Genomic DNA, 27,444 nt, shown 5'->3' on the forward strand with positions numbered 1-27,444 from the left:
GTTAGTTCGCACTCGCCTTGCGTGTTTTATTTTCCTGCGTCCTTTGTGTTTGAGCAGCGCGCAGAAAATTTCTAGCTGCTTGCCGTTCTTCCTGTGACATTCCAATTTCTTGCTATCGCATTCATTGCTTCGCCCATGAGGCAAAACTGACTTTTTTGCAGTGTGTTAGGTCGCAGAGTTAAACCTGCTCGGGGCAGCGCAATTTCAGAATTTAAAGTTTGAGTGCCCAACGAGATATTAGGAGTTTCTTCCCATGAAATCTCTAATTTTTGGCACCGTAATACTGATTTTTACTCATCGCGCTGGTTGCAACTTTAACGATAGCTAGGTGATGTGTTTATAGAATACATCGTGCAGAGATTACGGCAAAGCGGTAACAGCAATATATGCCAATGCATGCAACAAAACGAAGACTAGCGTGATCTTTCTTCAGAGGAGAGATGAACGCTTAGCGTAGCACGATACTAAGGACTGTGGAAAAGCTGAATAATTCTCGACTGTTCGATTATTGTGTCTCTAGTCTAATTCACAATGGTACGAAGTAAACAAACATCGCGGTACGAGGGCATGGAAGCGTGCTGTGCAGCATGTTTTGACACATGTGCGACACTAGGCCACTTGTATTACGCGACATCGTGATCCACATTCCAATCGATCTGCAACTGTGTACCTAATCAACCGCATATTAGTACAGTTTTCAGCTATATCATTCATATTGCTTCGAAGACGACGAAGCAGCACCATTCGCGAGCATCGAGCGCCCTTTTGCTCTCTACTGCTTTGAACCGCTCGTGTCCGCAGATGCTACTTCGATTTTTTAGATGAATAAATGTGGCGACAACACAGACCATCCACTTTTGCCATGCCATTCACCACCTAATAAGAGCGGCTGCGTTACAACAGGTGGCGCGATATAGATAGCCCACGTAGTACCTTGAAAGGTGTCGCGGGCGGGTTTGAAGAAGAAAGACGGTAGAAACGCACCAATCATGTTATACGCGACGCTTTATCACTCGCAAAAACAAATTTCTTCAAGCTGTGATGTGGTCAAACAATTCTGTTACCTCTCGGCATTTCGAGGAACTTTTAAACTTTAACGAACTCTTCGAATTCTCGAATCTCTGTAGGAGATATCGCTACCACGTTTCCTGCAAGCCTGCAGTTCAGTACGTACCGATACAGGAAAGCAACACCCGCTTTTTTTAAACAGCGAAGCTGTTTAGCATATCGTTCCTCGTGAGTCGATTGCAGAAGACTATCATCATCTTAATGGGCATGTGCCACTGCGCGGCTACCTGAGCACGGGTACACAGAGAGAGAGAGAATGAAACAAAGAGAGAAACAAACGGAGAAATGGAAAGAAAGATATAAAAGAGAGAAAGAGAAAAATTCTTGTAAAAAAAAATGCTTCACAAGGTGGGATTCGAACCCGCCTACCCCCATCCGAAGGCGAGCGTCCTAAACATTCGCTTATCCAGGCACGCTAGCAGAGCATAGCGTAGCCTTGTATAGTAGAGTGTAGCAAGGGAGTGGGAAAGGGGAGTGAACGTGAGGAGGAGAGATGTGATGGTGAGGAGGAAAGGAGAGAGTAAAGCGTAGCACAGAAGGAATGAGAAAGAGAGAAATAGAGAGAAAGAAATGCAGAAAGAAAAAGAGAGAGAGACAGAGCGAACAATAACGAAAGAGCAAAAAGTAGAGAAGAGACAGAGTGAAAAGATAGAAAGAAAGCGACCAGATACCACACCACCTGGCCAAGCCGCGCAAGCGCAGTAGCTAAGCCACGCCCACCGACGGAGACATCGCGTGCAACCTCCGCTCTATAGTGCGTAGCCTGCTGCGTACTCCCTAGGAGGTAGTCGCGCACCTCGAAGCTAGACGTGTCGGTCACAGGGAGTACGAGTGGCGACGGGTCCGTGCTTCGCTGTGCCTAGCTTTGCGCGACTTAGTGCAATCTGCCCGCAATTTTCGTATTCCAGGGTTTACCCCGGGTTTAATCCCGAGGGTTCATTGAAATCTATTTCAATTATTCGTTACGTCTGCACAGAAAGCTTAACCGGCGTTTGCCGCCCGTGTGCTCCATTGTTAATTTAAATGCGGAGAGCTTTACGAGCCCGGCTTTTCGTGCATCCGTGCATCCCATGGGGCGTGATCACGCTCACAGTAAAGCGCTCGACACAAACCATAACAAGGCCAGCAATGCTCAAAAACCTTGTTGAAATGAACGCACAAGACGTAAATAAATCTAATTAACAGAAATAATCACGAAGTAATCTAAATTAATAATAAAATTGCTAGAGATGTTTCGGAAACCTGCGACTGACTCCGGAGCCGCGCGAGAGAGGGCACCACAGCCTCCCCGAGCAAACGAATGCCCCTCCCCCTACGCTTCGCCAGCGCTGCGTCGCTACATGTGATGGGGGAAACAACCTGACGGTACTCGCTGAAGACAACGCGTATTTCCACTGCCGTAACAAGCTGGAAGTCGATAATGCGCAGCAAAAAAGTAGAGCTCCTGTCGCACACCGAATCTGCGAATCTCCCTAACAAGATTCTAGTCGCACCGGTGAAACTCTACATGCTTACCTCAAACATTGGCGTAGACGACGCTTTCATAAACGGAGCAGTGGGAACTCTACGACCTGGAATCGCTGAGTGCTGGTGCACTCAGCGATTTATCAGCACTTCCTCAGGTTTTACGGTAGTGAAGCTGCCTTACGTTTTTTTTTTTTGTGGACCAGTGTGGTGAATAGTGGGATTTGGACAATTTTCTGCGGGAGGTAGGTGCTATAGGAGCTTTACAATAGAGCTGTTATTGTCGATGATAGCCGTGTGTCATCGATAAAAAATTGTCATCATCATGAACCGGCACACGCTCAATGTTCGCCCAAGCATTCTATTTTTATTCTTTAGGAGCTTTAATTAAAGACTAACACTTCAGGACGTTATTTCTTTCATGAATGTTTTTCCGCTTGCCCTATAGGCGCTCATGCAGCCGGCAATGATGTAGTGAATTTTTTCCGTGAATAAAATACCTATTTTCTCAACATAGATGTTTGTGTCTATCCTGAAAGAACTTCAATTGCTGATCTGCATGACGAGAAATTAGAAACTGGTCTTGAAAAGTGTTTAGAGGACTCTTGAACAGAAGACTAGCAGTAAGAAAACTAATTTGCACAGACAACCGCAATAATTAACACGCCAGTCGTGTGCTTTGAGCAAAGAGGGGAAAGAAGAAGAACGGCTTACTATTTTTTTTGTCCATATTTGATCAAGCGCGGAAATTTCCTTTCAAATTTGTAATGTTTTATTCTTTAACCTTCGTTCTAAAATAATATAACACGTTATAAAACCACTGAATTCTTGGCCACTCCCCCACAGTGGGTGTGAGCCACAGTTGAAGGTGAACAAGAACAAGAAGATGATGATGATATATAAAGGTCATCATCATCATCAAGAACACCATGCAAGGTAGGCGGTGGTCTTTTGCCTCGTCTCAGACTTTTATGCCTCATTCCAATTGTATAACTGTCAATCCAAAAAAGGATTATTACTAAATTAAAATACTGATGCAGTAGTAGTATCCTCCCATGATATTCCTGTTAATGCCATATTGTCGAAATCATCGCTTGCCATAGGAGCCCGACTGAGAAATTCGACCATTACAAATAATATTAGGGAACCACGTTAACCAAATTCTCTAATTTCCTGCACCTAAGTATTTCTTTTAAAAGTGGATAGTCTTCCAGTAGAAATTCCGAAATATCGATCACGAGTATAGGTGTCCTGATTCGAGAATAGGTTCCTTGTATGCAAACTTTAATGGAGAGGACCAAAGTCTTCGATGAAGATTTCAACAAGTCCCGCCAAGACGTAGAGAACCTCTGTCTGAAGACATAAATTAGAAACGTTTCATGTGAGGGAAACGTCAAGTGTAGTACCAAAGCGGTGACATTAGGAAACATGGTAATATTAATAATTGTCGGCGTTTTACGTGCCAAATTCCCGATACGATTATAAAAGACGCCGTGGTAGGAGGGCTCTAGAAATTGTGACCACCTGGGGGTTTTTCACGTGCACTTCAATGTAAATATACGGGCCACTAGCATTTACGCCTCAATCGAAAATGCAGCCGCCGCGGCTGCGATTTGATCCCGTGGCCTGCGGGCCAGCAGTCGAGCACCTTAACCACTAGACCACTGTGCCGGGTCGACGATAAAGCTAAGGAATTCTATTCATTACAAGTTCTTGGGAAATATGATTGGGCATACGTTACTGTTGAACTGGGGGGGGGGGGGGCTGTGACTTTTTGTTGGTGAATGCGGCGACGAGAAATGAAGGGCGCTGGTTGGATTAATCTGGAACCAAGTTTCGGATTATGATAAAAAATCTTACAAAACAGACAAATGCGCGCGTGCTATTGACGTGGAGGTATTGGGATGAGATTTAGAGACGCCTGCATTTCAGTGCCGCTAACTGAACGATGATAGTTAGCGATGGCAGTTTAACGTGCACTTGTACCTGTATGTGGTTTTTGTGGAATATGTAATAACCAAAATGGACGCACCAGCGCAGACGCATCGTGACTACATTATGTACAGGTACGCGCGGTCCGACGCCTGCTGCTGCACTGCGCAGGGAAACGACTAGGAAGCGAGGACGCAGAGGACTTCCTCTGCGAATGAGCACTTTTGAATGAGCACTTTTTGACAACTCAGAAACCTTCTTATAAGGTTGCCCTTTTTTTTACTGATTGATTGATTGATTGATTGATTGATTGATTGATTGATACCCTTTCAGAGCAATGGCTACTATTCGTGTTGTACACTAGCGGAAGTACTGATGTTTTGTGTAGGCATTCACCCTTATTAAAGATGTTTTATTGTTCGAAATAATTCTTATCTATGCTGCATTCAGTATTATGCATAAGATAGTGCTTTTCTTGCCAAGTCGTAGTCGAGTGGGTTTTCTTGCTATACCGATAAGATTGTATGTTGAATAGGCTACTGATGATGCTGAACAATATTTGTATAACCGTTAAGAATACGCTAAGATCGCGTTGTTTCTAGTGAGCCCAGTTGCACCAGAAGCGTCACGAGCGGTCGCACTTTCAGTTGTTGCCACAACTGTCTGACATTTCTCGTGGAACAATGCTCGCTTTTAAAATCCTGTTAACAAAATATAAAGTCCTAACCGTTTTCGTGCATTTGTATTCCACAGTGCAGGCTCCCATATGCGGCAGTGTTTTCGTGCATTTATATTCCTCAGTGCAGGCTCCCATATGCAGCACTGCTTTCGCGATGCCTGCCGAGAATTTTCCCATATATTTATTATTTTAAATAGCTCACTGATCTATAGCCGGCTGGTGGAAGCTCCAAAATAAATGTGCTGCACATTGATTGAGGCATACATGTATACATACATAAGTACTTACTTATTTATGTATTTGTTTATTTATTAGTTAATTGCATCGCCCCGTGGGCCAATACAGCATGGGGATGCACACTTGACTACGGACATGAACACGTTATTGCAGTGTGTAGAAAAAATCACCATTTGGTCTGATATACAAAATGCTAAATGACTTGCGCACATATTGCAGCAAGTACAACAGCACAACCTGCAGAGAAGCCGTGTAGGATTAGGGAAATTAAAAGAATTGCATGGACAGAAATTGGTAATGGTATATAGTTATGAAATGAAATTACCAATTAGTAATACATTTATGAACAGTACGTCTCTAAATAACCTAACAAATCCTTCATACAGAAGGCGGTGCTGGTTATGTCCAAAAAGGCTAAGGATCATCCGTTTGTACAGACATGGATTTTTTGCGGCTGATAATAAGTTCAGTTCGAGAAGGCATGGATATTGTTCAATGAAAAAGCTAGCATAATGTGCACTAATGCTTCATAATAGTGAATTAAGGATCATATGAATATTAAAAATTGTACGTTTTGGCACGTTTTCATACCGTGCAACCGATAAGTTGAACAAAATATAATATAGCATTCCATAACAATACTTGTATGTTCCATCATATTTCTGAGCGCAGGCGAAGCGTGGCAGCCGTGCTTGTTTGCGTGCCTTTTTTTCTCCAAAACCAGCATGTGGGAAGAAAATGTTTCTTTCAACACTTTGTGCCTTAATTCTGATTCACGGTTAACCCCAGCCAACTGGCTCGGCATTCTTTGAATCAGTGCAACATCTGTTGTGTTTCGCCTGGCTTCAAGTGATAATGCTCCATGTCTTGTAACGCGGACCACAGATACTATAGTCGATGAAAAGCTTGGAAAACATGTCAGCTCCGCCTACAGCCGACGATGTCTCTCCCACAGAGAAGTTGCATAATTGGTGCAAGGAATTGCGCTTACTTACTTTCATGCGGTCAAGCAATTCTCAATTGTTTCAGACAGCTGTCTTTCCCATGCAGACCCACGTTCGTGTCGCTGGTTTTTACGTCAGAAACTTCAAGGTCCTGGTAAATTTTGTCAGGGATTCTGATATCGCTGCTCAGCCAAACGTAACGTTTCACGCAGTAACGATGAACCTCTAATTTTTAATAAATTGGGCCAGCTACGCTCTAGTGGAGCGAAGGCTGAGGAAACAGCGCAGCCGGTGGCCTTCCCCTCCTCATATCCCACCTCCTCACTCTCACATCACTCCTCCTCACCCTGATCTCCCTTTCCCACGCCCTTGCTATACTATACTTGCCTATGCTATGTTTTACCCTCTGCCTCTTCCCTTTCCTCCTCTTCCCTCTCACATCACTCCTCCTAACCCTCACTCAAATTTTTTCGCCTACTTCCTATACTATTGGCCTCGAGGAGTTATGGAGTCGCCCTCTATCGGACGCGCCTCGATTGCGTGCTAGGCAGGATACCGCCGGCGCGCTCCCCATAGGTTTTGCTGTCGGCGCTCTACAAAAACACCTCGCGGAAGCCCTCCAGGGCATTTCTGTAAGTACTTTCGAAATGAACTGTGTTCTTTAATGTCAAAATAATCATTTTCGACGAACTGAAAGCACAAGATAGTCTACAGTCGCTGTCTCTTTGCAGAAAACCGAGCACCCGCTTCACGCTGTCACCGCGTTGCAGACCCCTGAACCGGCTTCCTGCGTGAAAGGTAGTCACTCGCTGAGTGCAAACTATGTGATAGTCTACTCTCGTTCGAGTAGACTGCCTGTATAACCAAACGGAGCATAACAGAAAGAAGCCCCAAGCCAGCGATCGCACGGGTTCGCGACGACTGAGGGTGCCTCTGCATGTATGAGCGTCTGCATGTATGTTCGTACTGATGGTTTCGCTTTTGCTTCGAGCGCATTTTGGCACCGCGCTGTGAACATTAGGCTGCAAAATATGAGAATTTGTGAGTAAACAAACAACTACTGTTGCGCGGACGCTATCAGAACAGTTCAAAAACAATTTCCTTACGAATGCGGCTTCGGTGCGCATGGCAACTTTGTGATCTGCCGTCCCGACGATTCAGTGTTTTTTTTTTCTTTTTTGGTCTAAATTCGGGTACGTTTCAATGTCCTTTGACAAGTTGTCCCGCACTGCGTATTGATCGGTCTTCTCAGCGGGCAAATGCCGCTGCTTCTGTTTCTTTATTCCGCGGATTCGTTTCGTTTGGTGCTCACACAAAACGTGAGCAAATGCGACGCCTTTTTTTAATGCTCCTTAATTATCGTTCCGTTTGCATTCCAGTGAACTTGCCGCTCTCTGTCATCAACAAATTCATAGACCAAAGCTTCACCACTTCGAGATTGCTGGTGGAAGAAGAACCAGTCTACGAGACCGAGCATGTATAGTAGCATGCGACGCCTAGGAAAAGAAAGAAAGTACACTAACGTTTGCGGACTTGTTCTGCAAACGTCGGCTGTTAACTAGGACCCACATAAACTTGAAATAGCGGTGAATAAAATAGAAGTTATTGCAGCAACCAACAGCCGCAAAACAGGATAGTAATTATTTGGCATGTACCCCAGCAATTTTGGCAGCAGTGTCGTGTCTAACGCCAACAGGATGGCATCTTTCCCACGTAAATAAATGAGGCTCCAAAAAAATACATGGGGCTGGCCGGTGGGCCGATCACGGAGGCAATGCAAAATTTATGTAGCTTATGAAGCAATGCATGCCTCATCAAATAGGAAGGTTGCCCGTCGGCGTCCCGCATCGGCGGCGTCAACGCGAGTGATGCAAAAAATAATCGTCACGTGATGGTGTCACCATATGACGTCATCATGACGTCACAGATCGCCAAAATATGTAGCGTCATTATGACGTCACATAATGTGACGTCACATGATGACGTATTCACACGTCATGGTCGCTTTGCATTGCCTCCGTGATCGGTCACGGAGGCCGTGCAAAACCGCGTTAGGCGCAGAACGCTTTTGGAGGGGGGCGCGGGAGAATCAGTACATCGACTGACAAGAAGAAGATGGCTTTCGCCTTCTAGTCATCTTTAACGAATGCATAAGGGACCCTGTGCGTTTTTTAATTTAACATATCTAAACAATGACTTGCGCATCTGCAGCCGATTTTGTGGACGCTGAGCACGGGGCCGACGATCAAGAGGTCGCATTGGTTCTGAGATGGCATCGCACGTGGTAAAACGTAGCGCTTTTACCATCCTGTGGCAGATAAGCATCATTTGCCGGCGGGAAGCGCGCGCGAGCCATCGTCTCAGTGCGCGCTGTCTGCTACTCACCGAACATCGCAGGCCCGAAGCAGTAACAAAAGTCTTCGTCGCGGAAGTACTTGTTGCACACAAGACTCGTAGCGGATGGCTACTTGCCGGTTCTTAGCTTTACAACCCATGCTTCACGCTGTTTCTTGTCCCGCGGTTACCAGTGCAGGCTGACACTGGGCTCCTTTGCGTAAGCGCGGCCCTGCGACACCGAGCGGTAGAGCCCCATGTTCGTCGCCTTCGGAGGCAGCCACTCTATTACAGTGGTTTCAATTGAGTAGAAAATGAGAGAAAACTTCCGAATTTGAACAGACAGCAGCGCATGTGGGACTTGAAACTCGTTTTCAAAGCACGCGGCAGTGCGCCACAAGCAGCCGACGCGGCCGCTGAGACCACGTGATCCTGCCAAGCACGTCACGCCGACGGTGGCGCCGGCGTTTCCAGTGGTGGGCCTCGAGGCCAATACTATATATGATTGTACTATGATTTAGCCTCCGCTCCTTTCCCTGCCCCTCCCCTCACTTCCCTTGCCCTTCTTTGATACACTATACTCTACACGGCTACGCTATCTTTACCCTCTCCCTCTCGTCCTTTTCATTTTCCCCATTCCTCGCTACCCTTTCCCAACTGTTGCTATATATGGCTATATACACCTCTATACATGATTATTCTATGCTTCCACTTCGCTTTGCACAGCTGCGCAGAGTTTCGAGTGGTCGCCGGCCGCGGACAGAACTCAAGCTTAAACAACTCCGCCCTTAATATGCGTAGTATTTACATTAGCCGAGATAAGGTACTAGCAGTTCAATCGGAAACCAGCTAGCACGAATGTCTTTCACAGGTGAAGGGCGGCGCGCTGCGGTTTCGTGGCAGGGGCTGCCATATTTTCTCAAGTTGTAGCCGAGTATGGGACGTTTCGTTCAATGTGATAACCACACAAAAATTATTTGAGCTTTCCTCAAATATATGCGCAGCCGGGTATCGTGAGGCACAAAAATGAGCTTCGCAAGAAAACTCATTCCGCACAAAACCATTGCCGTTCATATAGCAATGCTTACTTCACAACAGTCAGCAAAGAAACATCGGTGTCTGCTTTCTATGAAAAAAAAAAGAAATTTACACAAATGCATTATTTTTATTCTAGGGAGACAGGCCACTTCTCCAGACGTACGGCGAAGCAGCCCGGTGGAAAGCCTGCGTGTGGATATTGTGGCAGGCGGCTCAGTATATCACCGTAAGTAGTATTGTCCTGATATTAGAAACTTCTACTAAGTAAAAGGTATACAGCGCGTTTTTAGAGAAATGTGTACGAAGATCTTAAACACAAGAGGAAATGCAGCATTTGCTCGAAGCCTTCATAATGAATATTTTGTAGCGGCAGACATCTTCAGATGGCTAGAGACAGCAATTGCTGATGATTTAAAAAATAAACTAAATAACTTTTTAAATAGTGGAGGCAGGTGGTCGCGTCGAATTGCAGAATTGGAGCCCTTCCTGATAATAGCCAAATGACGCTTTGAGGTTTTGAAAAAAGAACAGCTTGTGGTAATTATTGCGGAGTAATGCATTTCGACCAACTTCACCGGCAAAACGTATACCGAAGCGGATGTAAGTGCAACTAGCAGACGATTAGAATTACGTCACTGTTCATGACAACAATTGCTGGGGTGTTAGTTCACCTTCATTTGTCAACGTGCGTACACCGTGCTTGCCGCAATCGTGAACGCAGCCCGCACACCCACCAAACAAAGTAGATTGAACGTTGATACAAACGACGCTCACTCATTCTGTACGTCTCTGAAGAGTAGAACAGTAGTGCTCCTTTGCAGTTCGGTTTCCTTTTCGCAAGCGAAATTGGCCAGATTTCATCACTGTGGTAAAATTATTAGCGCCCGTATTTGGAAATCACAAGGGGCAATGGGCTTTTCGCAAGAGAGGCCCCAATTCTCCCATTTGACCCGACCGCGTCTCTCCGCTACATAAAAAGATATTTGTTTGATTCATTTTATTACTGCTGTAGTTCACGCCTTCAGTCATGTAAGGCGTTTGCCACTATAGAAAAAGTAGTTATGAAAGCAACAACAAAACGGCATTCGCCGGATCGCCGCGAGCCCCGCCGCTCAGTCGCTCGCATGTGAAACAGGCTTAAGGCTCCCATGATCCATTTGCTCAGGGTCTCAATAAAGTTAATTCCCTCTCTCTCTCTCTTTCTTACGTTAACATATGTTATAAAGCGTGGTGGGACAGTTAAATAATGACCGGGCGTCACACAATACGAAATACGTAACTAGTGGGTCGTTTAAAGCTTCCAACCCAATACAAAAGGCTCAGCCATAATTCATCGTCATCAACCGTCGCATCAACAAAATGCACATAGTGCCTTACAGATTGTACCTCGCTTCTCCGCAGAATAACGAATAATGTCGTGGTGGGTGCTTCCCAACTTCATAAAAAATTATGATTTGTAGCGTAGCGGGTACCTTGCAAGTGTACTTGTATTAGTAGCCACAAGAGAATTTATAACAGGCTCTACAAATTCCGCTCTTCCAGCTTTCGCTGTGATTGTGCTGCGCTTTCCGCGTAGGCCTGGCGATTTATATATATATATATATATATATATATATATATATATACTGCCGATGCAGTAAGGTATGCTCGCCCCCCCCCCCACCTCCCTCGAACAAGTTAGTACATGATAAACATTGGGGCGCGATACTACGGCACACAGAGAGAAACTTTTTTACTTTACCACGTTGGTACGCCACTGGTCGTAACCATGTTCCACGGCAGCGGACAAGTGCCACTGAAATTAACGGAACGCGCGGTTTCTTGCTACAACGGATTCAAGAAAAAGGCTGCGTGGCAAGAGTCCAAGGAAATACTTTACACGTATAATTAGCTTCATTAGGCAGTTTTAAAATAGCGTAGGCTAAGTTAGCGTTTGCGGCCCGCTATTTCCGTCACATAACGGGAGCCCGCAAGTGGTTAGCGTACGACGCATGCGCAGTTGCGCGAAAAGCTAACGCAAAGCTTTGCGTACGCTATTCTAAACCTAGCTTTGTGTACGTCCGTCACATAATTGCAAGTCACGCCGGTAACGGGGTCGCAGTTCAAGAGCGAAGGTATACGCGAGAAGGCGACATCGCGGAAGCGATACCACCGCTTCAGCTCTGAGCTCATTCGCTTCTGGAACATTCCGAGCCCGACGGTGACGCGCCGCTGGGCCATCCTTCGATTTTCTTTTGTACATCTTTTCTTCAATTTCTTTCCGGCGCAATACGCCGCGCGCAGATCTCGTCGATAAGATGGCGACGAACGACGCCGTGACGTAATGGCGCCACTATTTGTGGCTGCAACAACACATGCGCGACTATCGGATCATCGTCGTTAAAACAACTGTTTGCTGCCGGCACCGCTGCGCATTTTGTAGACGGCAGTTCTTAGGCGCCATGGGACGGCTTACCACGATGTTCAGGCACGGGGCGTGTAGTTGCAGTACGTGCGTACGAGTCGCGTTTTAACTTTTTTCTTTGTGTGTGTGTGGACTTTACCTGGACTTATGGAGCTCTGTACCAGGAACTGCGTCGCCTGGAATTCATCGAGGACCGCTGCGAGCTTCGTCGTCGGCATCGTAATTGGTGAGCCCCAATATATGGCAGGCCGGCGAGGTGTGGGGCGTGTTCAACGAACGTCACTCGCTATAGTTTCCTAGCTCAACCGAAGTTAAAGGTTGCGTGGAAATTTAGCGAGCGGGTTCCTTGAACAACGCTGCCACTTCGAGTCCAACTCCCCGTGACACAGGCGTGCGTACAGCTTTCAGGCTTAGCTGACGGTTAGGTAGGTAGGTAGGTTTGTTAGGAGTTGTGTGCACGGGAGGACTCGACCCGGAATGTCCGTGGCGCTCCCGCGGGCCTCATTTCGTGCCAGACTTCTCTGGTGCGTAATGTGGTTCTCGCGGGCCGCAAAGCGGCGTCCCGGTGTTTGCCTCGTCGGCTTGTCCCCGAACTTCAAGAAGTCGGCAACGTCGGAACTTCAGGTCTGCTCAACGCGTCGAATCGGGGACCTGCGGCGGGTGGAGCGCAGGTGGGTTAACCCTTCATTCTTTAACGTTCACTCGTGTTAGAGTTGGTAGTGCCCGTTCAAGCTGGAATCTATTTCATGGTTTGCGTGTTCCTTCTGCCGCGTTAACCCTTGCCATTTTCTTTTCTTTTTTTTCTTTCGTAGCTTCAACTTGGCTGCTAGACCTGCATTTTGCACATGGACCAGCCGTGGCTTCGCGCTCAAGCGTTATTCGTGAGACTGCGTTCAATTTTTTTACGCGAGCTTTCGTCGCCTAACAAGTTTTCCTTTCGTTTCAGGAGCGCTGACGTACTGACACGCCCCGTGGCACTCCGGCTTATCTTTCGCACTATCGCCGACGGATGTCTTCATGGCGGACGTGCTCCCGGCATTGGATCGAGTAAGCCTCTCTCTCGTATTTCCATGATTAGTACATTAAACGCGAAGGACCACCTTGCTTCAAGCTTTGTTAATCGCAGCCATCGTTCTCTGAAGGGTTAATACGGGCATGACGAAGGGTTTAGGGGGCGCCTAAATGGCGAGAGCCACCGTAGTGACTTAGCTGCTTACTGCGTTGATCAGCTAGCACGTGTCCTCTGCGGTTACCGTGGCTGGCCATGGTAGGCGCATGTATTTGGTTGATAGCATTTCGGTGTGCGGCGCGCGTGTGCTTTGAATTTGGGGGCGTTGCGCGCGCGGGCTGGTTTACAATTTGGGCGAGTTGCGCGCGCGGTAGTTTGCAATTTGGGAGAGTTGCGCGCACGGTAGTTCGTAAATTTGTTCGTTTGTCTGTTTTAATTTTTCTTTGTTCTAGTCATTTACCGCCCTTCAAAAATAACTGACCTTTGTAAACTCTTACATGTTTACCAGCACAGACGCACCGGGAAGGGAAGTTAGCAAACGCTACTGGTGACCGTAGTAAACTACGCAGCCATTAGGACTCTTACGCAATATCAGGGCTGGGCAGTATCGCGATACAAGAGTATCGCGATAGTATTTCAGAGATACTTTTGAGTATCTGTATTTCTGTATCGAGATACATTTGCAAAATGTATTTGTATCTCAGTAGTGAAATACATTTACGATGTATCGCCTGTATCGCGATACTATGCAGGACACGGGTATCTCGTTACATTGTTTTTTTGTGTCGGAAATGAGTTGAGGCGTGTTTCCAATGGGGGAATGATGTTCTTTTTTTCTTTTTTGTGCCAAGACAAGCAAAGGCGCGCCGCCGGTTGCCGACAGATAGGGCGGCGATCGTTTCCCCTCAAGCACAGAATGGTCCATGTGGTAAAGCGCGCGACGCCGCGGACAGCTGAATCGCGGGGGCAGTGTTGTCGGCCTCTGCCGACTCGCTGTCTCTCAAGGTCAGTACAGCACGCCTAATTTTTTTCGGGTGGCAAGCCATTACTTCGCGAACCCCCCCCCCCCCCCGCGCGGATACCGCCTTGGAACAGGCTTTGCAATGCTTCGCGTCCGTTCAGTTTCCAAAGCGGCGGCACTTCCAAAAGCAGTTCCCGTAGTCGCGGCGGAAGTGTCTAGAAGATGGCTATCTTTGACGCGCTTTCAGCCACCTCTCCAATGTCAGGGTGCGTTCTTAATTGATTACATGCGTGAAACGGTCTTTTGTGGTAGCAGGCTCCCCCACCGCCGGAGCCGACTTCGCCTGTTGCGGCTTTTTGAAATGGGTGCTGGTAGCGTCGGTGGCGGTGAAAGCTTCATTGAAGCCGACAGGGTCAGACGGCTGAGGATTCCGAAGATGGGAACCGACTTCGGATTCTGAACAGTCAGAACAACCCAAGTGAGGGCGGAAGTGTTTCGGTATCTAGATGACCCGAGAAGAGATATCACCACGCTGCAGGGCAATCCGGCGTTGAAGGCGGTATTTATTCACTATAACACGAATTTGTGCTCGCTTTGAGCGGTAGACAAACTTTCTTTCTTTCGTGAGTCTATTGCTGAGGCTGAACCGACGATGTTAGAAGACAGCCCATTTGAGAAGCCTATACAGCAACCTTCTCAGCAAAGGAGATCTTCAAAATAAATGTGTGCTTTTTCTCAATTCACTGGTGTTCATTAGTGACTCGAGTGATTTGCTTAAAGTGTGCTATTTCTAGCATAGCTTAGTTTGTTCGCCAAGTATGTCGATTTCGGTGTCCAATCCTTGTTACTGTTGCTGTGAAATAGTGTATTTTTATTGGAATTGATACTTGTAATTATGTCATTATTACTAATTATGTACTTTGTCCCCCCCCCCCCTCCCCTGCAATGTCTTAATGGCGCTGAGGGTACTGTAATAAATAAATAAATAAACTAAACGTTTCGATGCGCTGTAACTTTAATTACAACATTATGCTGCACTAATAGGTGTCTTTGCGTAGTATGAGCATCCTTGAAATAAAAAAAAGTATTCCAGTATCTGTATCGCTGTAACTGTATTCCGGAATACTTTTTTCGTCTCATTGCAAAAGTATCTCCGAAATATCGCGTTACGTTAAAGGCAAATGTATCTCAGTATCTGTATTTTAGGCTTCCAATTCATGTATTTCGATATCTGTATTCCGGAATACTTTTCTGAGTATCTCTGCCCAGCCCTGCGCAATATTTACAAAGTTTTCATCCTTTATTCCCCTTCAGGCGTGAATTGTGACCGACTGTCCTAAAATGTGTCACATTTGCAGAACAAATTCTAAGGCATTAGGTATTACATTCCAGGAAATAGAATGAGTGTTCTGAGTTTTGTTCATCAATACTAATGTATAATTTAATATTTACTACTTAGCAGTCGATGTTGTTTACTTATTTACATAAATCTAATATTAAACTTAAAATGAATCTGCTATTTGTATTGAGTTGTGTTCATTTAGAGCGGACAAAAACCATACCGTTTCACTTTAGCCTTAGAACGTGGCTCGCTGACCGAGCCATCGAACAAAGTAGTGCCTCCATTGAATTAGATTGCTGCAGTCATGCGCAACAAATAAGGAAACGGTGACGACTGTGATTAGGCTGAAGGTTCAATTCACCCTATGCACGATATATCTTGCTCATGTTAATACTGGACGTGCAATCACGCGCACAAGAGAGAAGTCAAGACAGTCATAACGTAGTTCAGCGCAAAAAACAGGCAACAGACGAGTAAGAGGACAAGGACACAGCGCATTCTTCCAACTAAAGTTTATTGGATTGGAACGCATGTATATATACACGCAGGGAAAGCAAGAAAAGATAAAAGAAAAAAAGAAAAAAACAGGAAGTAAAAACCGAAAGGTGAAAAGAAGAAAAGTGCCGATAAGTCACACACGTGTGCCAACACCGCCCCCCTTCCCATGACTCGCCAAAAACAAAAGCTCTTTGTCAGAAAGATGCAAGGAAGGCATGCTTACGCATGCGTCCCCAGACCGTTCAATTTCCTCAGCTTCCATAATTTCCCTCACCCTTTGGTCCCGACTGCGTGCAAGGACCGCAGTGTTTTCAAAGAGGGGCCTACACTCACAATCCCGCACGTGGATGCCGAGGTGCCCCGATACTGTCGTTTGGACGCTGTAGTAGTGCTCACGGAGCCTACGGAGCCTCACGGAGTCACGTGTGTGACTTATCGGCACTTTTCTTCTTTTCACCTTTCGGTTTTTACTTCCTGTTTTTTTCTTTTTTTCTTTTATCTTTTCTTGCTTTCCCTGCGTGTATATATACATGCGTTCCAATCCAATAAACTTTAGTTGGAAGAATGCGCTGTGTCCTTGTCCTCTTACTCGTCTGTTGCCTGTTTTTTGCGCTGAACTACGTTATGACTGACTCGTTCCAACTCGCCCAACAAGCAACGTTGCGAAGTCAAGACACCACAAACTCCGTTTTTCTTTAGGGAATATCGTAATCGGAGTTTGTAGTGTCTTGACTGTGTCCGCATTTGCATGCCCAGTCTTTCAACATCCATACGTACCAAGCAGCTAAGCTCTCCGTTACTCTGTCTTGCTCCTTCTTGGCCTGTATAGTCTCATGAACTGGCAAAGAACAAGTTGCCAGTTCGTTTATGTACGTTTGTGCATCGAGGGATTAATAAGTTCATTGCCTTCATCCCAGGAGCGCCAACTGTCTTCACACACCCCTTGGACCACAACGGCAGATCTCCCTGGCGGATATTCTCCCGGCACTACTTCAAGTGAGCACTCTCTCATTCGTCCACGAGTAGACTATAAACAAGAATCGTGCTTCTAGCTGATTTAATCGCAGCCATTGTTATCTGAAAAGGTTACTATGGGCATGTTGAAGTGTGCTGGTACACCTGACACCCACCACAGTGAGTTAGCGACTATGTTGCCAAGATGAGGGCGCTAAGGTTGTGCTTTCCAGGAATAGTAGGAGCGAAGATTTTGTTAAGGGTGGAACGCCCGTACATTTAGATATAGGGTGTTTTTTAGAAAATATTTTTTATAAAAGTTATGATGGTCAGGCTCCTGTCGTTTTCGCTCATGAACTCTATGTCGACGCGGAAATACTTTCCCGCAGCTAAAATGATGTTGATGCGAATAATGAACAAAACTCGTTATTCTTTTAATTATTGACTTGAGGGCAGCCGTTTATATTACGAAGTTGTAGTGCGTGCCAATTTATGGCGTAACTATTTTTTATAAATCACAAAAATTGCACCTAGTTAGATATTTCTCATCGAATTTCAAAGGCGAAATCAAAACTGATCGCGCCCGGCGCGCACAAAGCGAGGCGGAACACCGGAATGACACGTGATAGTGAAGTGATGAAATTTGAATGAAGGCGCGCCAAAGCATAATCTGGTCAGAAAAATCGGCAAGCGTTCTGAAATACACTGGTAGACAGCTTAATATTTGCGTGCGATGGGTGGTGCCTATTTGTTTCTTAAACTATTAAGAGGTGGCAAAAACTATTTTGCCTGTCTGCAAGAAAAAGCGCCGAACTGGCCACCCCTGAGTTTTATGCTTCTCAAGCAAAGAAAAAGTTGAAATTGCTTTTTACGTGTGCACAGTTCGAAAGAAACAGATCAGAGCAAACACTACGCGCTAACGTAAGGCCGTGTGCGGGCACAAGTGAAATTACTAGCAGCTTTTGACGGAAACATGCAGCCGCGCCGCGCCGGCATTCAAATGTCGTCAGTCCGATGTGACTCGTATAGTTCCGGTCTGACGTAGCAAAACGGTCGCGCTTCGTGCGCGCCGGGCGCGATCAGTTTCGACTTCGCCCTAGAAATTGGATGCTTAATATCCCTAACTGCGTGCAACCTTTGTGATTACTAAAATATAGGTATACCATATAGTGACAGGCACTAAAACTTTTTAGTATAAACACCTGCTCTGAAGTCAATAATTTAAAAGTTAACAAGTTGTCGCAGCAGTGTCATTTGAACTGCGGCAAAGTATTTCCGCTTCGACACGGTGTTCGTGTGCGGAAGCGACAGGAGGCTTACTGTCATAGGTATTTTACAAAAAAATCTGTATTGCATAAAAAACACCGTGTAGAACAGACTTGATGTGGCAATGGGGACGGTGCAAAACCAAATGTGCATTCACTTGTTTTTAGGGTAATTGGTTCAGTAATGGTAATAACCGTATCAACGAAGTAGTAAGCTTATTAACACTAGTGAACCAATTGCAAACTAAACAATAGTAAACTCTTGTCACCAGTGTCTACTTATTACTTTCAACGAGCTTTACTCAGTAAAAGTACGAGTTCGTAGTAATGACTGACTATATCTGGTGTGGAATGATCACTACCAATATTTTTACTACGTTCATTAAGAAGTTGGTGCTTTTTGCGACGTGTAACAGCGCTAGTATAACCGGAAGTCAAGCCATTTCGTGAGAGTTCTTCCTGAAAAATGAGCCTGCAAAACGTACAAACAAGGGAACAAGGCAACACAAACTGCTTGGCTTCCTGCCCATGGAAACAGAAAAATTGCGAACCCGAAAAATCAAGCGGTTGTATCAAAATTTGATGGTACCCATTTGGGTACTCTGGGCCTCAACGAGTGTGAAGCGTGAGGAAGCAGTGGCGGTTCTACGAACTTAGAAATCCATCGTACTTCAAGTGTGTCACTGTTGATTTGCAACCGCATCCTGGGTAGCGGCACTTCATGAGAGATGTGAGCTTTTCACGCTGCGGGAAGAGTCCAACCTGGTCGTACCGCACTTCGTCAGGGTGAACTGGGATTATCTTGCTCCCTGTTCAGTGTCCACTTTGAGGAGCACATTCCCTATGTTGGATTTGAAATCCAGAAGATATAGTCTGTCTGTCTGTATTGGGAGCCAGAGGCTTTTCGCAGCCCCTCTGGTATTCAATCAAGCTGTTGCAGCAAGCAAGATAAATAAATGCGCAGAAACTCGTAGTGCCCATTTGCGCGTCCGGAGGAAAATTCTGTAGTACGAGATGCAGCGATCAATTAGGTCCACTCCATTTATGCTTGTATTGTACTTGCTAACCACGTGAGGCTGCGTGACTAGTCAGGTACTAGTCAGCCAATGATGTCAGGTACTGCTAGCTACTAGTAGTCAGCTAGTGATGTCAGGTACTAGTAGCTACTGGTACCAGTGGCGTAGGCATAAATTTGTTCATTTTTGGTGGGGGCACACCCTTCATGCGTCATGGAGTCCGGGCAGGCAAGTGTGGTAGTGTCATTTTGCGCTCCTTATCCCATAGGAGAAAAAAAAATCAGACGAAGGGGCGGGGGGGGGGGCGCACGGGCCCGGTGTGCCACCCCGTGGCTATGCCACTGACTGGTACTAATAGTCAAATACTTGTAGCTAGCGAGAATAGTCAGCTAGTCAGTTACCTAGCTCAAAAGCGTTAGAAACAGAGACCCACAGTACCCAAATGAGTATCCTGAATTTTTAATGTCTGTATGACTGCGTGCAACAAAACCATAACAGCGAAATGACTTACAATATGTTCCTTCGGGCGTCTATGTTTAAACGAATGTACTATAGATAGTGTCGTATAGGCTACAACTAAGAAAGGTTTTATTTACCACGAGGACGCAGCCGAGCTCTCGTGCAGCGCGCAGCAATCTTTGTTTACTAGTTTTTCAAAAATTACTGGTCACACGGCGCCACTTCTCGGGACTTAAGGAAAGCAACATATGTCTATTGTGGCAAGGCGAATTTGAACATGCGAATACCTAATGGCCGCTATCTGTAGCACTTATAAGAACGGTACCCATTTGGGTACTCCAGAACCGAGGAGGTTAAGAGGGCAGCGAGTTAGGCTCCCCCTACATCAGTAACCACTCTCTAATGTCGTTTCAGCTCTACAAACTCATCATGCCACCGGGTCTAGCAAATGCAGACGAGGCCATCGTCGAGGAGTTTCAGCGCCGGCAACACATCGGGGACCGCCACAAGGATCGTCGTTACTGCTAGCTTCAACGTCGGCATCAAACAAAATGGCAGGTGAGCCTGCTAACGAGGCTGACAAGGGTCACGGTCTTCTCCCACGACGGAAGTGCGTGTAATAGTTCCAGGTTTAGCGAACACTAGGCAGGCAGGTAGCTGTTAGGTGGTTTCCGTCGTGGGGGTAAGACCTATCTGGAACGTCGTTGCGCTCCTGGCCATCATTATGTGCCAGTTTGTTTCCTGGCATGGAATGTGCTTTTCGCGGTTGCAGTGTGGCACCCGGATTTATCGTGTCAGCCTTCAACATTTCAGAACCAGCGTCGACTTCAATCGGCACGTCATCATCATCGACCAGGTGGGTTTCTTTGTTCCTTTGCTATTTTGTAGATTTCCTGCATTTGTACTCGTCGGTCGCGTTTCTTCCAGTCAGCATTATTTCATTTGTGCTAAATGTAGTCGTCACTAGATCCTAAAATCTAGTCATCTAGTTAAATCTTCAGGTTAAATCTTCATCTAGTTAAATCTTCAAATCTAGTTAAATCAAAGAAACCTAGGTGCTCGGAATTTCCGGTGCCCTACGCTAGTGACACACTCGTATCACTTTGGGACTTAAAACCCAAAGAATTAACTAATTAAGTCGAGTTAAGACTTCCTTTTTTTGCACTAGGGTTGCGAATGACGTATTCCCTGCTGCTGCCAACATGTAAAAGGTGGAGGGCATTCATCAAGCGCGCCTTGCTTTTAGTCTCGCGCCTTCCATCAACTCTGTATTGGTGGGAAATAGATGATGATGATAATAATAATAATAAAAGAATAATAGCTACTGTCAGTCGATAACTGTCGTAGTTATTAGTCCGTGTCTTTCCAATTTGTGTCATTGCGATGTTAACTTTCGCCCTCATTGATTTTCTCGCCTAGACGCACATGGTGGCTACCTTGGTCAGCCTCTGACCTGATCAAAGCTGTCTGGAGCAGTGTCCATGGTGAGCATCCTCTCATTCTTAAAGAAGTACAGATTTTCGGGCTAGTTGGTTGTTTGATATAAATGACGCCTTAGTGCTGGAAATACAGGAAACATACAGGTAAAACATCTCATCTGGCACTTAGCAAAGCTTTAACTTTTGACAGGTTCCTCTCGACAAAATGAGGTTTGCAAAAATTGAGGCGGCTAATTGTGCCTCGCAATGTACTCCTGCTTACAAATCGCAACCCTTCTTCCCGCTCGCGACTGACTACACCACGCTTATCAATGCGTCGGCAGCTGTTTTTATTCTGCAACTATTGTAGATTGTGAAGCAGTATGCAGTGTGACAAAAAAAAACAAATGTCGCAGTGTAGCTGTCCGTTTTCGCACTGTTACGTACTAGCCGCCATAGGCGGCAGCGGTGACCTGAAAACGAGTCGATGTGGCAGGGCAAAAAAAAGCGAGCGTTTATTTCCAGCTCGGAAATATATAGATTTAGAATAACAGAGCTGAGCTAGTTGGTAAGTATTCATTCTAAAGGAGAACAAGAGGAGAGAAAGAAGGAAAATTTCAATGACTGACGCATGCGCCGAGGGGCGTCATTTTGCCTGATTTATCTGCAGCATTCCTTCCCCCTAGTAGCCAGTGTTCCACAGGCTTTTTGGTTGTAGTGTTCCACGTAGCTCGGGAACAGGGCTTTCAGAAAGGTCATCAGCTTCGCATTTCGGGGCCCCTTGGTCGTTCGGGGTTGTCCCTCGGGAGGCGGTTCCTCTGAAGTCGATGTTTCTCTGCTTGCATCTGTGTCGGATGAACGTTTTCGTACCCGGTCGACACGCCGTCGAACGACGCATTCTTCATTAGCTACAGTGACGAGACGTTCCCCACTCGTCGATTTCACTTTGCATGGTATCCACTTGTCTCCTTGTTTGGTGTCCTTGTTTCCCCGTAGTTGCGTACATAGACTGCATCTCAAGGGGCGTAGTACCAACTGGCGGAATCGGCACCTGGATTCTTCGGCAGTTCGTGGTTCCTGGGAGGAAAGCAAATATCCATTCTAGTACGCAAACGGTAGCCCAAAAGTAATTCGGACGGCTTTAACCCCCGAAGATTGTGGCGAATTCCTGTAACTGCACAGAATTCTTGACAGAGCCGTTAACAGTTCTACTGCGGTCATTCTCTTCAAGCCATCCTTAAGAGTTCGCACGGCGCGTTCTGCGAGCCCATTGCTTTGAGGGTGGTAAGGCGGGGTACAAATGTGCTCGATTCCATTTTTTCTGTACAAATTGAGGAAATTCTGCTCCGGTAAAAGGCATGCCGTTGTCGGTAACGATGGTGCGCGGTAACCTAAACCGGCTGAACAAGGTTCGCATAGAATCCACCGTTGCATTAGCGGTTGCTCGGGATACAGGAGTGGCTTCTATTCAATTGCTGTGTGATTACCAACAGCATTTTGTTTGCTATAGATCCTGCGCAATCTGCGTGCAACCGCGACCACCTCTCCCGCGAAATTTGCCAACTGACGCGGTTCCGTTCTGGGGCCATAGGCAAAGCTTGCACGGTTTCTGCAGTCTGAAGCAGCCCTCTAAGTGTCTTGATCCAGACCGGGCCATCCAAAAGCTATAGCACTTGCCCTTGTCTTCATTGTGGACTCTCCCTGATGAGTCGTCCAACAATTTCAACAGTTCCTCACGCGCCGCTCTTGGTACCACTACATGATGGCCCCAGAACAACATACCCTTCTCGAAAGACAACTCCTGCCGCCTTTTCCGGTATTCTGCCATTTCTCTGCTGTCACCGACGACGGAGGTCCACCCTTCAGTCACGTACGAGCATACTTCTCGTAAAACGCCGTCCGCTTCTGTGACTACTTGAAGTTCTTTGAGAAACCGCTGGCTCGTCAAGCTGGTCAATTAGAAGCACCATTTCCGTGCGGTTTTCAGTTTCTGCTTCCCTGTCTGCAATGATTGTGGTAAGCGGCTTAGGGCACCTGAGATGAACATCTGTTTACCGGGTTTACAAATAAGCTTGTATTTGTACGCCCGCGCAAAAGCGCCCATCGCTGAATGCGGGCGGCAGCCATGACAGAAGTTTGAGAGTCCGGTCTCAGTAGCCCCAACAAAGGATGGTGATCCGTTACTAACGTGAACACCCGTTTCAATAGGTAATCGCGGAACCGTGTCACGCCACACAATAGGGCTAAAGCTTCTAGCTTGATTTGGGAGTACTTCCCTTTCAGCTGAGGAAGAGCGTTCGTGACCGGAGCCCAATTGGCCTGCCCTCGCCGTTTATACGGTGAAAAAGGGTAGCACCGACACCGTAAGGTGACTCGTCGCACTCCAACAGCAACTTCAGCTGAGGATCAAAGTACGTTAGCGCTGGGGCCGAACACAAAGCGCTCTTCGCCTTCTGAAATGCCGAGTTTTCCTTCGTCTGCCAAACCCATTTTGCGCCTCTTTCAAGAAGCTTATACAAAGGTGCAAGCACAGTGGAAATATTTGGCAGAAACTTATTGTAAAAAAGTGAGCCATTCCTAAAAAGGATCGCAACATTTCGTGGCAACGGGGCTTGTCTGATTGCGTCGACGTTCTTTTCGAGCGGATGTAGTCCCTAGGCATCAATACGATGTCTAAGTCACTGAAGATTCACAAAACCTGCACTTGTCCGCACGAAGATTGGTGCCGTTCTCGTGGCATTGCTGCGACACTGCTTGCATATTAGCATTTTCGTTGTTATTGCTCTCGGCTATCAGCACATGCAGATATGCCCGAATCCCTTTCATTCCTTGTAGAACCGATTCAATCTTCCGTTGGAATTTAGCAGAAGCTGACGCGATGCCAAAAGCTAATATATTGTAAAAGAACAGCCCCTTCGGTGTATTTATCACTGCTGATTCCCGCGAGTCTTGATCTAGCTCGACCTGGTTGTATGCATCGCGAAGGTTTAAAATATACCGAATTTCTTCCTTCTGCATAAACCTACAAAAATGTCGTCTACGACAGGCAACGGGCACTGCTCAACCTTGCACACTGTGTTAGTCACCTTGAAGTCACCGCATATGCGCACCGTTCTGTCCTTCTTCAGAACTGGAACAATGGGCGTTGCCCATTCGGAATGAGAGACTGGAGAGATTTATAGCAGCGGAGACTAATGGTCTAGCTCCTTCCACGCTTTATCGCTAAGTCCAAAAAGAATTTTTCTTGCCCTGAAGAACTCGGGGCTTGATCCGGTCTTGATGTGCAGCCGGGTCGGCAGACCTTTGCTGAGACCAGTGCCCTTAGTGAAAAGGTCAGCGTTTTGCTGGAGCAACTTCGGAACAACCTCCAGGGCTTGGCTTCATCTTGAAGGCTGCCTATATACGTTGAGAACGTGGATACGTTCACCTGTTGATTTTTTTCAGCAGATCCCGACCGCAAAGACTGGGGCCATCGTAGTCTAAAGCAGTCAAGCTGCACTGCACTGTTGTACCTTCGTAGGAATTCGGCATTGTTAGCGTGCTGAGAAGCAGGAGTCTTCCCGGATAGCATGAAAGCTGTAGTTCTGACTTCTGTAGCTGCGGCCATTGATGACAGTATGTAGATGCTCTTTGGAATGACGCAAACAGGAGAGCCTGTATCGACGTCCATCGTAACTTCAGTGCCATTCCATGCGAATGTGTCTCTTATTGGGGGTATGAGCGAGCGCATAATGGTCAAGGACCAGATTTGCGACGCGCTGTTATCACTGTCTCCCGGTTCTGTCGCCTCTGCTGTCACTGCTTGTTTTGTCGTTCAGCGCGCACATTCTGGCTAAATGACCTCGCCGTGTGCATTTGAAGCATCTGCGCTTAATTAGGCCACAAGCATTTGTTCTGTGACCATGGTTCCCACAACAATTGCATTGTTGTACGCCCGGCGACTTCGCGCGTGACTCGTATTGAGCACTCAACTTAATCAAACTCGCTTGCTCTTTGTCCGAAGCAATACCTTGCGAATCGCGTTCGGTGCTTTCTGCGTCAAGGGCAAGGGCCTCGGCTTCTTGAAGAATAAGGTCTTTCTTTGCTAGCATTTGCTTTTGCAAATCCTTGGACCTGACTCCGCACACAATACCGTCCCTTATCATTCTCTTCAGCATCGTCGATAAATTGCAATTCTGGGCTATCAGTCGAATTGCCGCAGTAAATGCATGTACAGACGCCTTCTTGCTGGCAGCGATGGAAGAATTTCACTTTCAGAAATTTCATTCGGCACTGCGTCGTAGTAGCTGTTTAACGTCTACACCACTTCTGCGTAGGTCAGAGCATTAAGTTTCCGTGGTGCTACTTCTCTGTTCAAGATTTCAATTGTCTTTGTTCCAAGCGCGGATACCAGCAGGGCCCTTTTCTTCGCATCGTCCTTCCCATAATTAGCTTTAAAGTCAGCCTCCACCTTTCCTAAGTACGCCTGCCGCTTATTCCTTGCGCCTTCGAATTCCAGTACCTGGTGTGCCATGGCTGGTGGGTTCGTTCTGCAGGCCGTTGCGTATGGGCATATGCTGGCCTGCTTGCTGCATTAGGATTCTCGTCGCCACTGTTACGTTCTACCGGCCATAGGCATGCGGGCGGCGGTGGCATGAAAACCAGTCGATGTGGCAGGGGCAAAAACAGCGAGCGTTTATTTCCAGCTCCGAAATATATAGCTTTAGGAGAGAAATAAACAATGACGCATGCGCCGAGGGGCGTCATTTGGCTCGACTTATCTGCAGCACGCATGACAGTGCTTGAGTAGTGGTGCATGAGCACGCGCCTATTTAAGATTTCCCGTATATCAAGAAACTCTTACTATAAAAAAAGCGAAAACCTCAGCGCGAATTCAGTGCTGGATTCTGAAGGTATTCCGATGTGGCCTATAACTTTGTAATTGACACGGCAGCGATTCAAACATTAAAAATTCACCAGTTGCATGATAGCTAGCATTGAAGGCATCGTGGTTGTACATACACCCATGTTCTGCTAATGTGGAGTTTGTGCAGTTTTTCTAGGCCTGTTTTTGTTTTTCTATATTGTGGCCCAGTTATAACTACAACCCTGAACGAAGTAAATTGGTGCAAATATGTTTTTATTTTCAGTTCACTCATTAGCAACCATCATAATGAGGTAGCAAATATTTAAGCAAACATATAAATTGGTATAATTTTAGTTAATTAATTAACAGGAATTTTATTAATTACTGTATCGCTTTTAAATTTAACCCTATGCTTTTTAATAGAACAGACTTGATATGGCAAGCGGAAACCGCGCATCCGAAGCAAATGGGCATTCACCGTTTCTTGGGTTTTGTTTCACTAATGTTAATAACCGTACCAACAAAGTAGCATGGTTATTAACATTAGTGAACCTGTTGGAAACTAAATTACAGTAAACTCTTGTCACGAATATCAAGTTGGTACTTTCAGTGAGCTTTACTGAGTACGAGTTCGAATTGGTATTATTGACTGTCTTTATCTGGTAGTGACTTTCGCTGCCAATATTTTTACAACGTTCATTAAGAAGTCAATGCTTTTTGTGAATCGTAAGTGGCTAGTACATGGAAAGTTAGGCCAGTTGGTAAGAATTCATTCTGAAAAAATGGTGAGCCTGCAGGCACGAGAACACAGAAGAGAACAAGTCATCACGAATTGCATTTGTGTTCTATTCTCCGGTCTGTGCTTGCACATTCACTTTGTCACGATTAGCCGGTCAGTGTTTAGCTACTGCGTGTATCGACGCACTCAGTAGCTAAATACTTTTTTACCATCCGCCCCCCAAAAAATTTGAGGGCAGCAAGTTAGGCTCCCACTACATAGTGTCCTGTACACAAATCAATGTTTTAGTTCCTAAACCCCGGAAATCGTTTTACATCGATGACCAGTGCATCTAATGTTGCAGCTCTACAGTCTTCGTGCCACCGGGTCTAGCAACTGCAGACGAGGCCATCGTCAAGGAGTTTCAGCGCCGGCAACACATCGGGGACCGCCGCAAGGGTCGTCGTTACTGCGAGCTTCAGCATCGGCATCAAACAAAATGGCAGGTCAGCCTGCTAACGAGGCTGACGATGGTCACGGTCTTTTCCCACGACGGAAGTGCGCGTAATAGCTTCAGGTTTAGCGAACACTAGGCAGGCAGGTAGCTGTGAGGTGGTTTCCGTCGTGGGGATAAGACCCATCCGGAATGTCGTTGCACTCTCGGCCACCATTTTGTGGCAGTCTCTGGTGTGGAATGTGGTGTTCTCGGATGCAATACGGCACCCGGAGTTATCGCGTCAGCCTTTAACATTTCAGAACCAGCGTTGACTTCAATCGAGACATAGACTCAGGTTGGTTTTTTTTCTTTCGCTGTCTTCTCGACCCTTGCACTTGTCCTCGTCTGTCCTATTTCTTCTT

The 27,444-nt window shown here is 46.3% G+C and overlaps 1 protein-coding gene across 1 annotated transcript; it reads left to right on the top strand.

Annotated features, from left to right (window-relative positions):
* The first annotated feature begins 12,631 nt into the window (after positions 1 to 12,631).
* On the top strand, positions 12,632 to 27,185 carry LOC119398846 (uncharacterized). The gene is made up of 5 exons (XM_049417444.1): positions 12,632 to 12,771; positions 12,913 to 12,981; positions 13,047 to 13,147; positions 16,828 to 16,906; positions 26,951 to 27,185. The coding sequence occupies exons 1-5, from the start codon at positions 12,632 to 12,634 to the stop codon at positions 27,177 to 27,179; spliced, it is 618 nt and encodes a 205-aa protein (XP_049273401.1). The 3' UTR covers positions 27,180 to 27,185.
* The last annotated feature ends 259 nt before the right edge of the window (positions 27,186 to 27,444 follow it).

Source organism: Rhipicephalus sanguineus, chromosome 7 (genome assembly GCF_013339695.2).
Source record: "Rhipicephalus sanguineus isolate Rsan-2018 chromosome 7, BIME_Rsan_1.4, whole genome shotgun sequence".
NCBI classification, from domain to species: Eukaryota; Metazoa; Arthropoda; class Arachnida; order Ixodida; family Ixodidae; genus Rhipicephalus; species Rhipicephalus sanguineus.

Bases quoted from the DNA above. Each gene is read 5' to 3' on its own strand.
- LOC119398846 (XM_049417444.1), top strand. From the start codon at position 12,632: ATGTGGTTCTCGCGGGCCGCAAAGCGGCGTCCCGGTGTTTGCCTCGTC. The intron at 12,982-13,046 runs GTGAGACTGCGT...CTTTCGTTTCAG, and splicing joins TTCGCGCTCAAGCGTTATTC to GAGCGCTGACGTACTGACAC. The intron at 16,907-26,950 runs GTGAGCACTCTC...CTAATGTTGCAG, and splicing joins TTCTCCCGGCACTACTTCAA to CTCTACAGTCTTCGTGCCAC.